Source organism: Paramormyrops kingsleyae, chromosome 21, assembly GCF_048594095.1.
Source record: "Paramormyrops kingsleyae isolate MSU_618 chromosome 21, PKINGS_0.4, whole genome shotgun sequence".
Classification (NCBI taxonomy): Eukaryota; Metazoa; Chordata; class Actinopteri; order Osteoglossiformes; family Mormyridae; genus Paramormyrops; species Paramormyrops kingsleyae.
Window position 1 is genome coordinate 917146 of NC_132817.1, and position 18894 is coordinate 936039.

General features: G+C 38.2%; 1 protein-coding gene across 5 annotated transcripts in view; it reads left to right on the top strand.

Annotated features, from left to right (window-relative positions):
* rasal2 (RAS protein activator like 2) overlaps window positions 1-18666 on the top strand; it is an 89288-nt gene extending 70622 nt beyond the window's left edge. For all 5 annotated transcript variants that reach the window (XM_072704512.1, XM_072704510.1, XM_072704513.1 and 2 more), the window contains 14 exons: window positions 1202-1314; window positions 2093-2243; window positions 4215-4313; window positions 4561-5109; window positions 7731-7875; window positions 7980-8124; window positions 8834-9070; window positions 9394-9595; window positions 9989-10167; window positions 11972-12845; window positions 12989-13126; window positions 14179-14381; window positions 15289-15376; window positions 18119-18666. In XM_072704512.1, the coding sequence (XP_072560613.1) occupies window positions 1202-1314; window positions 2093-2243; window positions 4215-4313; window positions 4561-5109; window positions 7731-7875; window positions 7980-8124; window positions 8834-9070; window positions 9394-9595; window positions 9989-10167; window positions 11972-12845; window positions 12989-13126; window positions 14179-14381; window positions 15289-15376; window positions 18119-18286 (3291 nt within the window). In that variant the 3' untranslated portion in view covers window positions 18287-18666. The remainder of the gene's footprint in view (window positions 1-1201; window positions 1315-2092; window positions 2244-4214; window positions 4314-4560; window positions 5110-7730; window positions 7876-7979; window positions 8125-8833; window positions 9071-9393; window positions 9596-9988; window positions 10168-11971; window positions 12846-12988; window positions 13127-14178; window positions 14382-15288; window positions 15377-18118) is intronic.
* Window positions 18667-18894: the final 228 nt, after the last annotated feature.

Sequence of the window (18894 nt, forward strand, 5' to 3'; positions counted from 1 at the left end):
TTGGCAGACACAGGACTAGTTTATATAGGGCTGGAAAATCTGATCGGCATAGGAGCTTGCAGGTTTTAAAATACTTATAAACTAACTCTGCCTTGCAATCATTTCAAAGCTTGCTGTGACCAAAATTTGGGTCGCAAGCCATGGGTTGAGAATCACTGCTCTAGAAAAAAGAATATGGTTTTATTCACCATAACATGGGAGGTAAACTCAGTCTCAGGTAACAATTTCAGTTTTTTTCTTCCGAATAAGTAAATGTTATAATTTAGGCTGCTATTTTCAGAAGATCTTTTATTTGCTTTATGTAAATTGTCAGATTATTTTAATTTGATAACATTTCCATCACCTGAAAATGATCATTTTTCCTCTAGCATGTTGTAATCCTTTTAATGGTCCACAACCTTCAGTAATTCTAGTTAAAAATTAGAAAAAAATATGCTTATTGCAAATGGTATGAACAGTGCTGCTGAAATCAGGGACGGATTATGGGTTGTGTGGGCCCCTGGGCAAAATGTTCGCGAGGGCCCCCCCCCCCCACCACCACCACCACCACAACCACCACAATTCAAGGGCCCTTGACAGCCAAACGCCCTCCCTCCATGTTTCCATCAGAGGCCCTATAGGGTCAGGGGCCCTTGTAGGCAGAGGATCAAAGAATGTAGGCCCTCTAAAATAGACAAACGAAAATACATTGTTGATAAGCATTGCAAATTGTTTTGGGCTAGGGGCCCCATGGGCCCCCTGCACCCCAAGGGCCCCTGGGCAGTGGCCCAGCTGGCCCGGTCCGTAATCCGTCCCTGGCTGAAATGTACAGCTTTATACCAATTTAATATTTGTACATAATTTTTTTTTCTCACTGGCACCTTGACATTACATATTACGAATGTTAGATTTTTAAGACTGTGTTTAGCTGTTTGTTGTATTTACTGTATTTTTGTCTATATAGCCTTATGTCCACACCTTTTGCTCCAAGTCAAAGTCCATGAGCATGATTTGTGCTTGATGAATGATTCTGAGCATTATAGAACCAAAATTTCATTTTCATCTTTACGTCTTTAACTATTGCTTGGAGAGCTTAAAGTCTCCTGGTTCACACCAAGCTAAGATGGCAGCATGAAAACCTTTGTTCTTATTTATAAATTGCTGGACTGGTTACAGCTTACACATGCTAGCTGTATAATGTCTTTTCTGGTGTATGTTCTAGGGTTTTTTCAGCAAACGTTTGAAAGGATCCATCAAGAGGACAGAGAGTCAGTCTAAACTGGACAGGAAGTCAAGCATTCGGCTCCCTTCTTTGAGAATCATTGATAATGAGAAGTATGACATTGTGTTTTGTGAGACTAGGATTGTTTACTGGGTTACACTGAAATTTAATACTGTTTACTAATCAACTGCCCAGTATTAATAATATTATCTTTTGTATTAATGTGTAGCCCTGTGGGTCTGTAACTCTGCTGGTTAGGACACTGTGCTTGTGATCTGAAGATCCCTGCATTGAATCCCAGTGTTGGCAGAGTGATTTTACTCTTGGGGATTGATGCCCAAAATGTGGTCTGCACTTTGTTTCACGCTGTTCTATATATACAGGGTGCTCAGAGTAATTTACTGATTAATTTGAAGATTAAATGAGTAATTATTTATATACAATATATTTCAATCATTTTATATGTAATATATAAACGTGTAAATATTATTAATTATTAATTTATTAATTAATGTCATTGTTATTATGTACCATGTTAAGCAGCTAAGCAAGAAAGCTAGCCTTCGTTTTAGGGGCAATTACCTTAAGATTCAGGGATTGTGGAAAGTATATCAAGCTAAATAACGTCAAAGTGATGACTAGGATATAGACTAGGCCAGGGGTGGCCAATCTTATACACAAAGGGCCAGTGTGTATGCAGGAATCTCAATTGACGTTCTTTTTGAATGGGTAGATGTGTATAGCATGCCCTGCCCCCCACATTCTGTTAATCATTTTCATTCACAGAGTACAAGACTACAGTGAAGGTTTGGTGCACGTCTTCCTCCTCATTGTGGTTCTGTTTTGCTTTTGGCACTGATGCAGTTAATTTTGATTTATGTGTTGCCCTAGGACCCGAGGCCTATTGAAACTGAATGATTCACACCATGACTCGCTCCTTAATCCAGAAAGTGCAGTTGAGATTTTGGACCTGGCCAGAGAGGAGGATGTCATGATTAAGCCATTGCACAGTAGCATTCTGGGTGAAGAGTTTTGCTTTGAGGTAACTGACACTACACTGATTTAAACTAGCAATAAAACACTGCATGACACTCACAAAATGATAACCAGTTATCATTAGTTACATAGTCTAAAAACAATCCATTACTGCATGCATTATTTGGAGTACAAGCAGCTTGTCCCTTTAGGATAACCTAAAAACAATCGGGCAAAAGTTTTTTTTTTGTTTTGTTTTTGAGTTACTAACTGGGTTTGGAACATTCAGATGATGGAAAAAGTGATTTTTTGCTCAAATAAGTTATTCCTCTGAAAATATACATAAGCCTTCTTCACTAGTGCTTTAAAGTTCAAGTTCCATTGTGGACTCTACTGTTGCATAAGTGGCTAATGGCAATCTCAGTTGTTATGGTTCTTTTCATGGCAGTGAGTATGATATTTGCCTTAAGGAGTCCATTTTGGAATTTGAACACGAAGGTTAAAGTGTAACCATCAGACAGGTCGGTACTCTCTAAAGTCTGAAGCTGACCAAGGCCTTGGTTTTTGCTATGCATATTGTTATGTGCTGTTTTGTTGTGAATTTCATCATTAAGAGTTCTTTGAATATATGTACTGTTTGCTTTTTCTTGACATAGTTATTCAATTCAATTTATTTTTCATATAGCACCTTTCACAACAATACATGAGTATGTAATACACACCTGCATCATTTATTCAGAACAATCCAAAAACAGGGAAAAACAAAGAAAGGGAAGACAAAGCAAAGAAATAAATCAATCCAGGTGACAACAGAGGAGAGGAAAGAAAGAGTGTGCTTGCTTGCTAAAAGGACAAAGCCAAAGTCCATCAATGTGTCAGTTATCCAGGCCAGCCTGTGTACGGTGGGAGATTGAAGGCTGTACCCACAATATTATGGTTTGTAAATTCCACCCACAATGTCACAATTCCATGGGACTAAACCAGCACTTCAGCTCAGATGGTACCCCCCAGCAAACATTAGTGTATTGTGTAACATTCTAAGGCTGGGATGCACCAACATGGATTAAATTAATCCTGGTGTAGACACAATCTAGGGTTAGTAAATCTAGATTTAAACTGGTGTTTAAATAATCAGAGATGCATTGCATGTCTTAATTTTAACCCTGGATTAGTTAAACCAGTTTAAATCATGATTAAAATAGGATTAATTTTGGTTCAGTGTCCACCATGATAGATTAGTTAGTAATTTGTTAGTTATTGAGGGATTGATTGCAATCAAAACGGGAGACAGCCTGTTATTTATATTTTACTTATATGACCTGCACCATGTTCATGATTCTTATTAAATTTGGCCAGCAGGTCAATGTTTCGTTTTCCACAGAATAGAAAAAAAATGGTTATAAAAATAATCACTTGCAAGTTTCACCGCCAGCACCGGCAATATTGGATTAAAGTATATTGGTTATCGATCGAATTTTCCAATGCAGAAATAGGGAGATGCAACCAAAAATGTATTAATTGATGCATTAAATGTAACTGGGGTACAATGGTATTTCCGTCTGCTCAGTTGTCTTCTGCATTTCCGCGTAACTTCAATATTAGCACCAGTGCATGTAGTCAATCAATGAGTAAGCTATAAATTATGTATATTCAATCTATGTTTAAAGTTTGGTGCAACTTGATAAGCAGTTAAATCTTGATTTAATCCAATATAGAAATTATACCATGTTGGTGTAACCCAGCCTAAATTTTGGAGGAATGGGATACATTGGACAGTGTAGCTGTATCCAATTGTATACCTCCACACATGCGGATGGTGCCCAGCGAGCTGGAGTGCTGTTTTACTCCCTTGGTGGTGTGATTACATGGGTATGGTCTACAGCCTGTTGGGATTTGCATTGAGAATTGCATCACTGATGGACTTTGACCACAGTTTGCACCTAACATTTATAAAAGCATGATTCTTAGCATGCCAGTTCCTGTGTATTTTTTCATAACTATTCTTATTGTATTATTCTTATCTTTTTTTTCTATTTAGGTGACTTACTCTGGTGGGAGCAAATGTTTCAGCTGCCCGTCAGCAGCTGAGCGGGACAGATGGATAGAAGACTTAAAGCGAACAGTGCAACCTAATAAGGTGCATCCTGTCATTATTCAAAACTACTTTAAATATGGTGGAATCCATAGCAGTTTAATGAAATGTAGTTAGGAGCTGACTGCTCACTCCCAGCTTCTACCTTTCCTTCCTAAAACAAACTGACTGTTACCTATTGGTGTGCTTTTCTCTTTCAAAAATATACATATTACTTTGGTATATTTCATAATCATACAGAGACATAAAAATATAATGGCGATTGACTGCATCCCTCCATTTCCTACTACAGGACAACTGCAGACGAACTGAGAATTTGCTTCAGCTTTGGATTATTGAGGCCAAGGATTTCCCAGCCAAAAAAAAGTACTTTTGCGAGGTGTGCTTGGATGATGTGCTGTATGCCCGCACTACCAGCAAGGCAAAATCTGGAAACCTTTTTTGGGGGGAGTATTTTGAGTTTTCTAACCTTCCAAATGTTTCCAGTCTTACTGTCCACATCTACAAGGATATTGATAAAAAGAAGGATAAAAATAACTATGTGGGCCTGGTTAATATTCCAACTGGGTGCATTAAAGGTAGACCTTTCACAGAGAAGTGGTACCCTGTCAGTACTCCTACAGCCAGCAAGGGGAAGGTGGGAGGGCCTATGATCCGCATCAGGTTGCGCTTTCAGGGTGTCCCCATCCTGCCAATGGAGCAGTACAAGCAGTTTGCAGAGTTCATCACCAGTAATTACTGTATGCTCTGCTCTGTATTGGAGCCTGTAATTAGTGTGAGAAGCAAGGAAGAAATGGCCTCTGCCCTGGTCCACATCCTTCAGAGCACAGGGAGAGCTAAGGTAAGCTAAGGCTTAATTTCAAACATGTCTCAGCTGTCCTGACCCTGTACAGATGTAGTTGTTGATAGCATTTAAAAGGTCAGATCGCATGGTAGTACTAGCTCAGAAATAGGGATATTTGCTGAAACTATAGTATTGTCAGATAAGCTTCTGTGTAAAGTCTTTAAACTGTATCAACAACATCAGTTTTCAAGATGTTTAGAAAGTAGATTTTAGTTACTTTGTAAGCATGGACTATTGATAACTGTTTTCTTAATGACCTACTTGCTGCTGTTTTTGCAAGTGTAACTGTCTGTAGCATATACATCTAGAAAACTTATTAAGCCAGAAGAGCAGAACAGAGAAGTGTGTCTGGGATTTTTCACATCTTGAGAATTTACTCAATATCTAGGCTGTTAGCTTCTGGTGTGTTATTCACTCAACTGACACTGTAGGCATTATTTGTAGGCCAACCACCTACAGTGGAGATCGAAAGTTTGGGCACCCCAAGTAAAAATGTGTATTAATGTGCATAAAGAAGCCAAGGAAAGATGGAAACATCCCCAAAAGCCATCAAAATGCAGATGAGACATTCTTATAATATGTAAAACAAAGTTGGATTTCATTTTCATCATTTACACTTTCAAAATAACAGAAAACCAAATAATGGTGTCTGCAAAAGTTTGGGCACCCTGCAGAGTTAATACCTTGTACTACCCCCTTTGGCAAGCTGAGACCTGACAGTGTCAGGGACTGTTTTTTTGATGTTTTTTTGCATTTTGATGGCTTTTGGGGATGTTTCCATCTTTCCTTGGCTTCTTTATGCACATTAATAAACATTTTTACTTGGGGTGCCCAAACTTTCGATCTCCACTGTATAAGATGCAGCTGAGGTTCATGTTTCTTGTTTTTTCCCTCTTATTTCTATGTGATTTTGAAGGGTAATTAAATGGTAACGGCAATAGTTGTCAAATGTCTTGTCTTTATATGACAAGTTCAAGTTGCCAGGCCATCATTTACTCACTAATATTTAACAGAAAATTATAATGCACATTTTTTTTTGTATACTGCTGGAATGAGGTAGTGATTTGATTAATACTTTTGGATGCCTCTATCTTCAGCTATATTTTAGGCCATATTGGTTTACTGAAAGGTGTTAAGAATCACATGATTACCAGCCCTTTATTTGTAGTTTTCTTCATTTTGGCAGTCAGTTCTTCAACAAAGAAGGAAATGTATTTGGCTTTGTTCCTGTGATTATGTTAAACATGATATTGACTGAAAAATAAGGGTGTTTCAAGGGGCTGGCCATGGATATATGTGCAACGTTTTTGTGGGGGTATAGGGTGTCATATACACAGGCAAATACTAATAAATAATCTGTGTTATGGAATATAGATTGTAACCCTTGTGGTTGTTAGTCATCAGACTTGAAAATAAATTATTTGTTTCTTATGTCCCAAGATAATTTACAGAGAAACTAACTTAAACCACATGTGCCTGGGCCAAACTTTCTTTTCTGAAATGAAGATTTTTTCCTGTGCTTTTGGTTGAAGAATAGAGCTAGGCGATAAAACGATAACGATAATAATCATCGCGATATAATTTCTCTTGATATCAATATGCCAAATGCTCCATAAAAGTTCGATATAATTTAAGACACACCATGCTGCTGGCTTTAGGCTTTGCATAATAAAATGAGCTCACTTTCTCTATGACTACTTTGGTGTCAGAACACCAAAACAGAATGCAATAGGGCAAGTAGGCAGACAACAGACAAAACTGTCACAATAACAGGGCAACTCACCGGCGTTGGAAGTCCAAAGCAACCCATTCAGTAAGGGTAGTCCAGGGAAATCCAAAAGGAAAATCCACAGTAAAATTCAGTCCATGAGAAATTCATATAGTAATGATCAGAGTCGGGTAATTTAGCTCCAGAGAGTAAAAATCCAGGCCAGGATTTTTTTTCAAGCAAACCGTTGAGTATAGAGACAGTCACAGAGTACTCAACTGGTTGGTTGAAACAAAATCCTGGTCTGGACTTTTACTCTCTGGACCTGAATTATCCAGCTCTGGTAATAATCCACAGAGAATTAGGAAAAGAGAGGATGAAGGGAGGCTGCAGCGTTTCGATGGCTAAAATAACTTGCTCATCTTCTATCTCGAAATGCTATTTGGTACATGTGGTGCTTTTGTTTCATTTTCGGCATGCTTTGAGCCCTTTTTTGAACAAAGAGCTCCATCTAGTGGGGACAGAAAATATAGCCAAACGTTCCGGAAGCTTCATTTTGGCCATCACTACAGTTTGGCAGGTGTTTAAGTTCTGAAGATTAAGTATAGTTTATAACTACGATTAACCATCTCTTTTCTTTGATTTTAAGTTGGGATTAAAATTCATCCTTTAAACTGGAGAGAAATGATGATCTGACATTAATCACAATAATTCTCGATATCGACCGATATGAATTCTTTAATCATGACGACATTTTTGGCTATATTGCCCAGCTCTATTGAAGAATTACTATTATTTTGTACAGAGGGGTGTATATCAGCCTGCAGAGCCTTAGCATGTGAAGCTAAGCTGCAAGGTTAGCATTATTTCCCCCTGTGCAAACTCGTTTACTCCAGTTTATTTTCATTAGGACTTTCTCACTGAGCTGATTATGTCTGAGGCAGCCACCTGGGTGCACCATGATGTGCTCATCTTCAGAGAGAACACACTGACTACCAAAGCTGTTGAGCAGTACTTGAAGTTGGTAGGCCAGAAGTACCTACACAATGCCCTAGGTGAGCCCGCAAATGTCACCATTTCAGGAGACAACCCGGATTGCCTAATGTACAGGTGTTGTCATTCATTGCCTGGACCACTCCCTGTGTTCTGCCATTTTCAGGGGAATTTATAAAAGCATTGTATGAGTCTGATGAGAACTGTGAAGTGGACCCTAGCAAATCCACAAGCTCTGACATCTGGGAGCACCAAAGCAATCTGAAGATGTGCTGTGAGCTAGCCTTCTGCAAGATCATAAGCTCATATTGGTGAGAGCCCTTCTGCCTTTCTCATTCATTTACTCATAATTCTAGCTAACAGTTTCTGTTAATGTTAGCATGGTAGCATTATTACCTGAACTTCCTTTTAACATAATTATTATTGAAGAATATTGTTTTATTATAAAAAAATATTATTTTATAATATTATTCTGTTTATTAACTTATTGTAACCATGTTTACAATTACTTTTTTATGTTTTATTACTACCTCATTGCACAACCAAACTGCACCTTATCCATATTGAGTTTACTGTGCTGTTTGTACTCGTTGGTGTCAGTTGTGCTCTCTTTTTGCACTGTCCTGCAATGTTTGCACAGCTTTTGCACACTATGCAACCTACATTGTTAGGCTGTTATGCATTAGCCTTGTGTTAATTTATGTAGCACCTTGATCCGAGAGAAACGCTGTTTTGATTTTAACTGTACTGCACTCAGCTGTGCATGGTTAAAAATTGTAAAGCAACAGTGTTATCCACTGCTCTACCCTTTATTTGTTTTCTACATTATTATTCTTAGTTGTAGTTTAAATAGAGAGATAATGTTCTGCGAAAATCAGGAAAACTGGACATTTTGAATATTTTCCATACCTTCAATTGTAACGTTTGGCAAATGTTCCTAGAACAAAAAATTGTTAGCTGGTACATGTGTGCGGTTGTTCAAGAGTGTGCCTCAACCTGTGCCGTGGCCTACATCCTCAGTGTTTTTCCACGGGAGCTTAAGGAAGTCTTTTCAGCATGGAAGGAATGCTGCTGTTCCCTCGGGAGACCGGACATCAGCAAGCACCTTATCAGCTCCTCACTCTTCCTGCGGTTCCTCTGCCCTGCTATCATGTCGCCATCACTCTTCAGCCTCACACAGGAGTACCCAGACAACCGCACCTCCAGAACACTCACCCTCATCGCAAAAGTCATTCAGAACCTGGCCAACTTCACCAAGTATGTTTTCAGATGTAACCAGAAAACGTAACAGAAAAAAAGCCCAGGGTTCTGAAATGTTTTAGTTGTATAACATTACTGGTAAAGGTAATGAAGGAGTAGAACTTGGAAGATTTGAGTATCTTAACTGCCTAACTGCTATGGATACATAAACAAATTGAATGAAACTTTAACACATCCGCCTCCTTGAACTGCTGTAGTAGTTCAGATAATGGATTTTGTACAGCAGTGGTTTGTACAGGCTTTAAAGTAGTTTTGCTGCTTATCCCTGAATTTAATCTTCTGTATGAACATTCCCCCAATTATTTTGCCGCTCCATGCAGATTTGGCATCAAGGAAGAGTATATGTCTTTCATGAATGACTTTTTGGAGAAGGAATGGGCCACCATGAATCACTTCCTGAATGAGATCTCCAACCCGGACAACATCTCCAGCACTGCAAGCTTTGAAAGCTACATTGATCTGGGCCGCGAGCTTTCAGCCTTGCATTCTCTCCTCTGGGAGGTAGTGCCACAGTTAGACAAGGTATCAAAGCCGTAGTCCCTCATCCAGGAGAGTTCAGTTGATGATAATTTGTGAGTGACTGTGTTTAACGTTACTTATTCCACTACTGAGTTAAGTGATTACACAAATAGAAGTGCCAGAAATATTGGTACAAATATAGAAACAGTGTCTCAGTAATTATCAAACTCATCTTGCTTATTTATAGTTTTAGTGGACAGCAGTTTTTACCTTGTTAAATAACTTACAGCTTTACAATTGGATATTTTAACAGCTAAGTTTTAACATCTTTTGGAGTAGATAGTATGTTAAATGAATATGTTATGTTAAGTGAGTTTGTTAAGTAATGTTAAGCACCGTGCTTGGAGGGGATATATCTAAGAGATTCCATGATTGGTGATGTTGCTTTTCCTGCAGAAGACGCTGGCCAAGCTTGGTCCATTGCCCCACATACTGACTGACATCAGCCAGTGTATGTCCAGCCCCACGCCAGTCTCCCTGCAAGTGCACTTTACCCAGAACCACAGCTCCTCCGTAAACATCAGCAGCAGTATTTCCCTCAGCCTGCAGAAGATAGATGAAGATCCTACCAGCAGGTAGGACCTATGTATCCCATTTAGGGCTGTCAATCCATTTAAAGAGAGAACTAATTGCATGGTTTTCATCAAATTAATCTAGATTAATCGAACCTAACATTAAAACTTATGATCATAAATATTTGCACATCAAACCCCCAAATTAATGTAGAATCAACACAAAGGAAGTATATTTTAACATTTGTTTAAGAATGTTGCATAAACTTGTCATACTGATATTCATTTACATCAAAAATACTATTTGTAAACAAGTACAAGCTGAATTTCAATGCTTTCAAAAAGGCTTGATGAACATATGGAATAAGAAAGGAGAGGGCATTGTAGTGTAAGGCTGTCAAATGATTCATTTTTTTAAATTGCAACTAATCATACACATTGGTGATAAATTGCATAGACAATCATATTGCAATGCCATCCAAAATGATGATATAGTCTGTATATTTAGTATAGAAATATTTAATTCCAAATAAATGTCTCAAAATAGAGACAGAAATAAACTATGCCTATAGCTGTGTTACATGTGTCAGCTAAAGCAGCTTCAACATGTGTTTTACTCCACTAGCAAACTTTTTTTTCTCAGTTAATGACATTGCTCTCAAAACAAAGTAAATGTTTAGGAACAAAAAAAATGATGTCAACCTAAAACCTATTTACGTATGGTTCTAAAAGTAGAAGCCTGACAACTACTGGAAGTGCACTCTACTGGAAAGATTTTCATTTACGTATTAGCCTTCAATTAAATAATACAAATAAGCAGCCATGTTTCCTCACCATCCCCCTCCATTTGCTTGAATGTATTGATTTTAGCTGTGAATTCAGGGGTTCTCTAGCATTTTTTTTCCACCAGGAAGGAATATTATTGGTCTCTAAAAAAAGATCTTTAAAGCCATTTCCCCTGTGAAGTCATAGTAATTAATAGATTTGTTTATATAGCACTTTTTTACATCTGAATGCAGCTCAAAGTGCTCTACAGCGTGTGCAAATAAAAACAAAGAATAAGAAAAACAAAATACAATCAAGAGAATAAGAACAGGGGGGTGTTCCACAAAGCAGGATTAAGGGAAAGTCTAACTTATTCCGACAAGTCTGGCTCATTTAAGTAGGAGTTCTGTTCCATCAACATGTCTTAAATGAATCCCCACTGAGCTACTGTGGTAACTTAGGCGAGTGAACAAGTCTGCTCCAGACCAAGTTAACTGTCTCGCTTAGTTAAGCGTCGTCTCAGGGTTAGAACCACTGACCTGTACATTGTTCTTCGAAAATTTTCAAACATACATACTTTCATATGTATTGCATTCACAAGATGACTTTCTGTTCTTTGCTGCTCTATAGTAACTTCTTTACAAAAAATCTGAATTAATTGAAGAAAACTATAGAGTACATATTTGTCCTGAGTCTTGTTAAATTGCTTGCTTCTGGTGTTTTTGCTTGCATGATTCTTTTCATCCAGAAAGATTTGTTCTTTAATAAAGATAGAAAGGTACAGCTATGAGTATATTAAGCTTCTCAAAATGGGGTAACAGGTCTAAGTAACTGAGTCAGTCTGGATATAGTTATTTATTTTGATAATACTTTCCATACAGTTGTGTACATTTTGTTTTAAACGTTAATTCCATATACCCGTATAACTGTACAACAGTTAGAATTTTTAGCATATCGTATTTAGTTTTCCAGATTTGTGACACAGTGAAGTCACTGGCTGATCTAAAAGCAGTATAGTACTATTTGTACAATATGCCATAACAGTAACTGTTATCCTCACTAAGGAAACAGACTGAATTGACATGTTCTGTATTATTCTAAGTGAGGTGCCTGTGCAGTCTACAGTCCAGGAGAATGTAGACAGCATCTTCCCAATGAAGAGGCTCACCACTGCCCAGCAGTCTACAGAAAGCATGAGAGTTCTTGAAAAGGAGGATCAGGAAAATCCTCTTCCCAATGGCCGTAGCATTTCTCTGATGGACCTGCAGGATCTCCAGCTGAGTCATGATAAGGGAATGCCACAGCGTGAGCGCTCTGTCAGGCTCAGCTGCATGGGCCCCCAGATGTCTGTCGGCATCCTGCGACTCCCCCATGCTTCTCTTCACTCTTTAAATCTGGGACCTTCGATGCTGAGCGACCTGCCCCAAAGTGTCCCACAGATGCGGAAGCCCCTCCACCCCATGGTCAAACAGCAAAGCAACTCGCGGCCTCTGTGCTTCCAGAATCCTGTTTACCAGCTGGTCAATCTGCCTGTTCAGTCAGAAAAATCTTTCCATCCAGGCTCGAGCTCAGAGAGTCTCAACATGGAGAGCATGCGTGGCCTTAGCTGCTTTAAAGAATTCTTCCAGAGCAACATGAGCATTGCATCCAACAGCAGCATAGAAGAATGTGATCATGGAAGTGCATTAAGCAAGGAGTGCTTTACTCCATGTCAGCTTGGGCAGCCAGAGCCCGATACCCTGCCCCAGCCTGCTGGCTTGTCTCCACAGAGTCACTTGAACACCCACCACGTTGTCATGGGTGCACAAGTATGCTCTAGTGATGGGCTCCAGGCTCCATACACCCTTCCTCATAGCTCCCCCTTGCAGAGCAACAAAAGCACCAGCAAAGGGGCCCTCCATAATGACTGTTCCTGTCAGCATTCTGCCTCCTCCAGGGACAGCCCAATATCCCTTGCCAGGGAGCCAAACAAGCAGGTACTGTGTCCACAGACATAATAAGGTATACATGCATACAGAAGTAGACAAACTTCTACAAAAAATGGTTAACACAAAATTTTTTACCAGGAGTGGTGTCGGCTATAAGTTGCAGGCTCTCAGCATGCTTGTGTTGGCTGCAGGTGGCTGTACCTATCGAATCGGTCAACGTGTCCCCAGTGGACAGGACAGCTGCTTGGGTGCTGAATAATGGGCAATATGAAGATTATGAGGTAGAAAAGCATTGCCCAAGTCAGGATGGAAGCAAATGTATAGAAAAGGTAAAGAATTTTCTTAGTGTAGCCTTGAGAGCATTTATATGCATGAGTGGAGTGATTGAAGAAGACAAGTAAAGCTGGATGTGTATTAAAAATTGGTAATGCTTTACATTAACTTTATATTCATAATGCATTTCTTATTCATTCATAAACAGCATATAAGTATACCTTAGCATCCTAACATACCTTGACAGTTTTAATGTACATTAATAGTAAACATTATATGATAGGATTATAATGTTTATTATCATAATATGTTTGTTGTTAATGTATATTAATGCTGTTAAGGTATGTTAGGATGTTAAGGTATATTTATTATGAAGGTGTAGTTAATTCAGATTCAGATGCTTTATTGTCATTGTTGTTTCCACAGCAACAAAATTTAAAGGTGCATCCTCTCCAGTGTCACATCCAAACAATAGACACATTAGTAACAATAAAACATCCAATAAATAAACAAACAATAAATATACAAACAGACCAGCACGATACAGTAGTCATACCCCATAGTTTCAAGACACTGCACGTTTCACCTCTTGCACTTGAAAATAGCAGCATTAAAATTAAGCAATGGTTCAACTTAGTTGTAAATATGACACTGTATTGTAAATATAGGTGCATTAGATCAGATTATAAGCTTAGCAGCATTTAGCATGTTGATGGCTGAAGGATAGAAACTGTTTTTTAGTCTGTTAGTTTTAGTCTTCAAGGATCTGAAACGTCTGCCTGAAGGCAGGCATTCAAACAGTACATGTTAAGGGTGTGATGGGTCCTCAAGAATTTTCTTGATGTAGAGTAAAGCCAAACATCTATATGATTATGGTATACATCTTGTACTTTTGCTTAAGTTTAGATGTAAATCAGACTATTGTGGATTAGAACTGATCTCTAGTGGAAGTGGTTTCTTGCATGAAGTAACTTAGACTTTGGCTGGGAGAGAGACACACTTTCACTTTTTGAACGTGCAAATACAAAGTTGTGCTTCCAACACTCATTGTGCTTCATTTTTTAAGTCATGTCCCTTTGTGGGTGTCTCTGTGGGCCATTTCCATCAGTATGAACTTGAAATCTCTAAGCTGAAAGAGCGTCTGCGAGCATCCAGCCACCGCCTGGGCGAATATGAGCACCGCCTTCTGACTCAGGAACAGCAGATGCAGAAGCTGCTCCTTGACTACAAAGTGCGTCTGCAGGATAGTGAGGAGAGATTGCGGCGGCAGCAAGAGGAGAAGGACATCCAGATGAAGAGCATCATCTTTCGGTATTTCATTGAAATCAGCAGAATCGTAAACAGAAGTTACATCCTTCCCGTCCTATACCTGCTTTGCCCTGTATCCCTTTTCTTGTAAATCAAATCTGTGATATGTGCATGTTTTCCAGTCCTTAAACTAGCGTAGAATGTCAGTGTGCTTTGAGGGAAAAAACTTCATTAAATTAGGTTCACTGCTTCAACATGGAGGGTGTTCAATAAATAAACATGTTATTTAAATCATTATTTAAACTGTCATTTAAGTGATTGTTTAAATAATCTTTTAAATTGTTATTTAAATGATTGTTTAAATGACTATTGAAATGATTATAGCAACCATAAAATTATCTGTCAAAGTCACCCATCAAACTCAGTGGGCGGGCTCTAACTAAAACATAACTTTTGCTTGTTTACATTCCAAACTATATCACAACAGATCGATCTTATCCAGTCAACTAAATCCTTATTTATGACTGTGTTCAGTCTGATCCGTCCTAGGGAGGCATTAAGAAACTTTCTAACTTTCAAATCTTACCTTAACTCTTTGGTAACACAAATAACTAGGGTTAGGGTTTTACTAAAGTAGTCCCCCCTCCACATCGGACTCGCTCATACATGTCCTTATGTACCTTGCTTTGTGCACTGGTGTGCAGTCATGTTGGAACAGGAAGGGGCCATCCCCAATCTGTTCTCACAAAGTTGGGAGCATGAAATTGCCCAAAATGGCTTAGAATGCCACAGCATTAAGAGTTCCTTTCACGGGAACTAAGAGGCCAAGCCCAACCCCTGCAAAACAACCGCACACGATAATCCCCCCTCCACCAAACTTTACACTTTGCACAATGCATTGTACATTATGCATAATTATACAGCACTGTACTCTCTCTTTTATTATTTTTATCTCTCCACCCTTAAATAGATTGATGACTGTAGAAGATGAACTGAAGAAGGACCATACAGAGATGCAGGCAATAATAGATGCCAAGCAGAAGATTATTGCAGCACAGGTACAGTAGTAAGCCATAATCAGTTTTGAAATGAAACAACTTTGAACTCATTTTGTCTCATACAGTGCCCTCCACAATTATTGGCACCACTTATAAAGATTTGTAAAATAGGTTAGAAAAAATTTACTTTTTAGTGAAGTAGCTTCATCTCACATTGAAAAAAATGAAATAAATTCATTCAAAGAAAAACAAATCCTCCATCAAGAAATAAATATTTTTGACAAAAACGCATGTGCCACGATTGTTGGCACCCCTGGAAATTATAGTGAACATAATGTAATTGAAGCATGTTTCCCCCGTTAATTGTACATCTTTCAGTGAATACGAACCTTTAAGCTGTAATTCATAACTTCTTGATTAATTGGGGTACAAACATGAGTGACACAGAGCCCAAATTCCTTTAGTCATCCATCCACATGGGAAAGATAAGAGAACATAACTAAATGAGGGAGAAGTGTGTTGACCTTCATAAGTCAGGGAGTGGGTATTAAAAGATAGCTATTCACATGAAAATGCCCATTTCTACTGTTAGGGCAATAATAAAAAAGTGGACAACAACTGGAACTGTTACAAATCTGCCTGGAAGAGGACACAAGTTTATTCTTCCCTCACATACAGTGAGGAGGATCATAAGAGAGGTTCACTGTTGGTGAATTACAAGACCAAGTAAAATCTTGAGGTTACCACGTCTCTGAAAAAACCAAAATCATTCGCCCCCTTCTTGCTAACAGATTATTTGGAAGGTATGCCAGAAAAAGCTTTTTTTGTCAGTTAACCACATGCATAAGATACAATACAATACAATACAATACAAGAACTCGTGGCCATAGGTGGAAATTAGCGGGAGAACATTTCAAACTGGATTTAAGGAAGCACTTCTTTACACAGCGTGTAGTCAGAGTATGGAATAGTCTTCCTGATAATGTAGTGCAAGCTGAATCCTTGGGTTCCTTTAAATCAGAGCTAGATAAGATTTTAACAACTTTGAGCTATTAGTTAAGTTCTCCCCAAGCGAGCTCGATGGGCCGAATGGCCTCCTCTCGTTTGTATAGTTCTTATGTTCTTATAAGCACCTGGAGTTTGTAAAACACTACTACAACTTTGTCTGGAACCAAATTTAATGGTCTGATGAATCAAAATTGGAGCTTTTTGGCAATAAATATTCAAGGTGGGTTTGGTGCAAAAAGGAAAGATGGCTATAATGAGAACAACCTTATCCCAACTGCAAAATATGGTGGAGGTTCTGTGATGGTGTGGGGCTGTTTTTCATCCAAAATCCCTGGAAAACTTGTTATGGTACATGGCATCATGGACTCCATAGATACCAGGACATTTTAAATCAAAATTTGGCTGCCTCTGCCAGGAAACAAAAATTGGGCCGTCATTGGATCTTCCAGCAGGACAGTGATCCTAAGCACATGTCCAAATCAACACAAAAATGGTTAGCTGACCACAGAATCAAACTTCTGCCATGGTCATCTCAGTCCTCTAACCTGAACCCCACTGAAAACCTGTGGGCTGAGGTGAAGAGGAGAGTGCAGAAGAGAGGGCCTAGGACCCTGGATGATCTGGAGAAATTCTGTAAAGAGGAATGGTCTTAGATGCCCTGTTTGGTATTCTCCAACCTTATAAAATGTCACAGGAGAAGACTCAGTGCTGTTATACTGGCAACGGGAGGTTGTACAAAGTATTAAAAGCAGGGGTGCCAATAATCGTGGCACATGTGATTTTGTTGAAAATAGTTATTTCTCGATGAAGAATTTGTTTTTCCTTCGGTAAATTAATTTTGATCAAAGATTGGATTGTTTTCTAACCCTTTTTACAATTCTTTACAAGCGGTGCCAATAATTGTGGAGGGCGCTGTAGCTCTTCATAAGGATTGCCTGTTTATTTTTTTCAGTTGCAGTGATTTGTGAGGAATTGGATTTAATGTGTTAATGTGAGTTTTATTTTATTTAACTTGAAAAAAGGCATTTTAATTATGGCAGAAAAACGATGTCACGTAGACGATGGTGTATATTTGGAATATATTTTGGAACAGCCAAATTAATAAAAAAAAACTTACTGTAGAGCCTGTCCATAAAAACTTATGTAATTAAATACGTCTTTTTTAACATTGCAGTATAGTGTACAATTTAAAAATAATTGTATACTGCTTTTTATTTATAAACGGTATTAGAGTGGTCGGTACACTGCCTTGTTTTGATAGCAGTATTGTTCCAATTAGATAACTACGAATTTTATTGCTGAGATAGCTGTACTGAATGTTGAAATCAAATGGTGGTAGAAATAGTATGTAGAGGCAAAATGACTGATGCATGTTCAAGGAAGGCAAAATCTTGGAGCAGAAGGAAATGTATGTAAACAAGGTGTGCTCCTAGTTCTGTCTAAAAACTTCTACACTTTTCAGTAACACTTTCCTTGAGGGCGCAAAAGTAACTTTGTAACTCAGTTACTATTCAAGTACAAATATATGAACCATTATAATTGATTTAATGATGAATGAACATGGGATCATTAGGTAACTAACACTTAGTTCCTAGTTAATTAATACATTAAGTAAGAATGTACTACTACATTATTTGTGCCCCCTCAAGTACTACCCGGTTTATTACAGCCTGCATATTGTTCTTTATATTGTTTCTTGATAGATCTTCTGCCCTAGTATAATGCAAAGATTGTACTGATTTATTTAAATTACAAACTCTGTATGCAGCTAATAATATTTGTTTCCATTCACAGGAAAAAAGGATCAGTGCATTGGATGCTGCTAACTCCCGGCTAATAAGCACCCTCACGCAGGTGAAGGAGTGTTACAAAATACAAAATTTGTGCAACAATATATCACACACAAGCCCCATCAAACTGTCCATCACTGAGAATGGCGAGTTCAAAAACAGTGGCAGCTAAACAGGTGCTTTCCAGCTGCAACATCTTTGGCAACATTGTGGGGAATGGACTCGGAATGTATATCTATATTGGCATCGCACAGAAATTAAAAAGCTGATAAAATTTAGAAATATGTTTTTCCTTTTTTGAAAGAAATGGGTGATGATATACTGAGCTGTATTTATAAATGTTTTTCTTCATTGCAGCAGAGGTGATTTAAAAAATGATGGACAATATAGGTAGCTTTGTGTCTGGGAAAGCATGAATGACTAGTGTATCTAACAACTGGTAGCGTATTACTTACAGTTTTGCACATGGTTGTGCTGATCAATTTAAAAAACAAGCCCCAGTTTCATAAATATTTCCTGGCTGAGCTTGCAAATAAAATTTCTGGCAAAAGACATGTCTTTTCTATTGTCTTCAGTAGCTTGTTCAAATCACATAAAATTTTCACTTTTGTATAAAATGACTTATCTTGCATGTAGGGCAAATACAGGTCATTAGGATATTTAAATACGTATTTCTGCTATACACACATATACATTGTAGCTGTATTCCCAACTTTCTCACACTTTATTCTTTGAAGCTGCTTGGAATCTTGTCTAAATTCAGAATACATATGAAAAAGA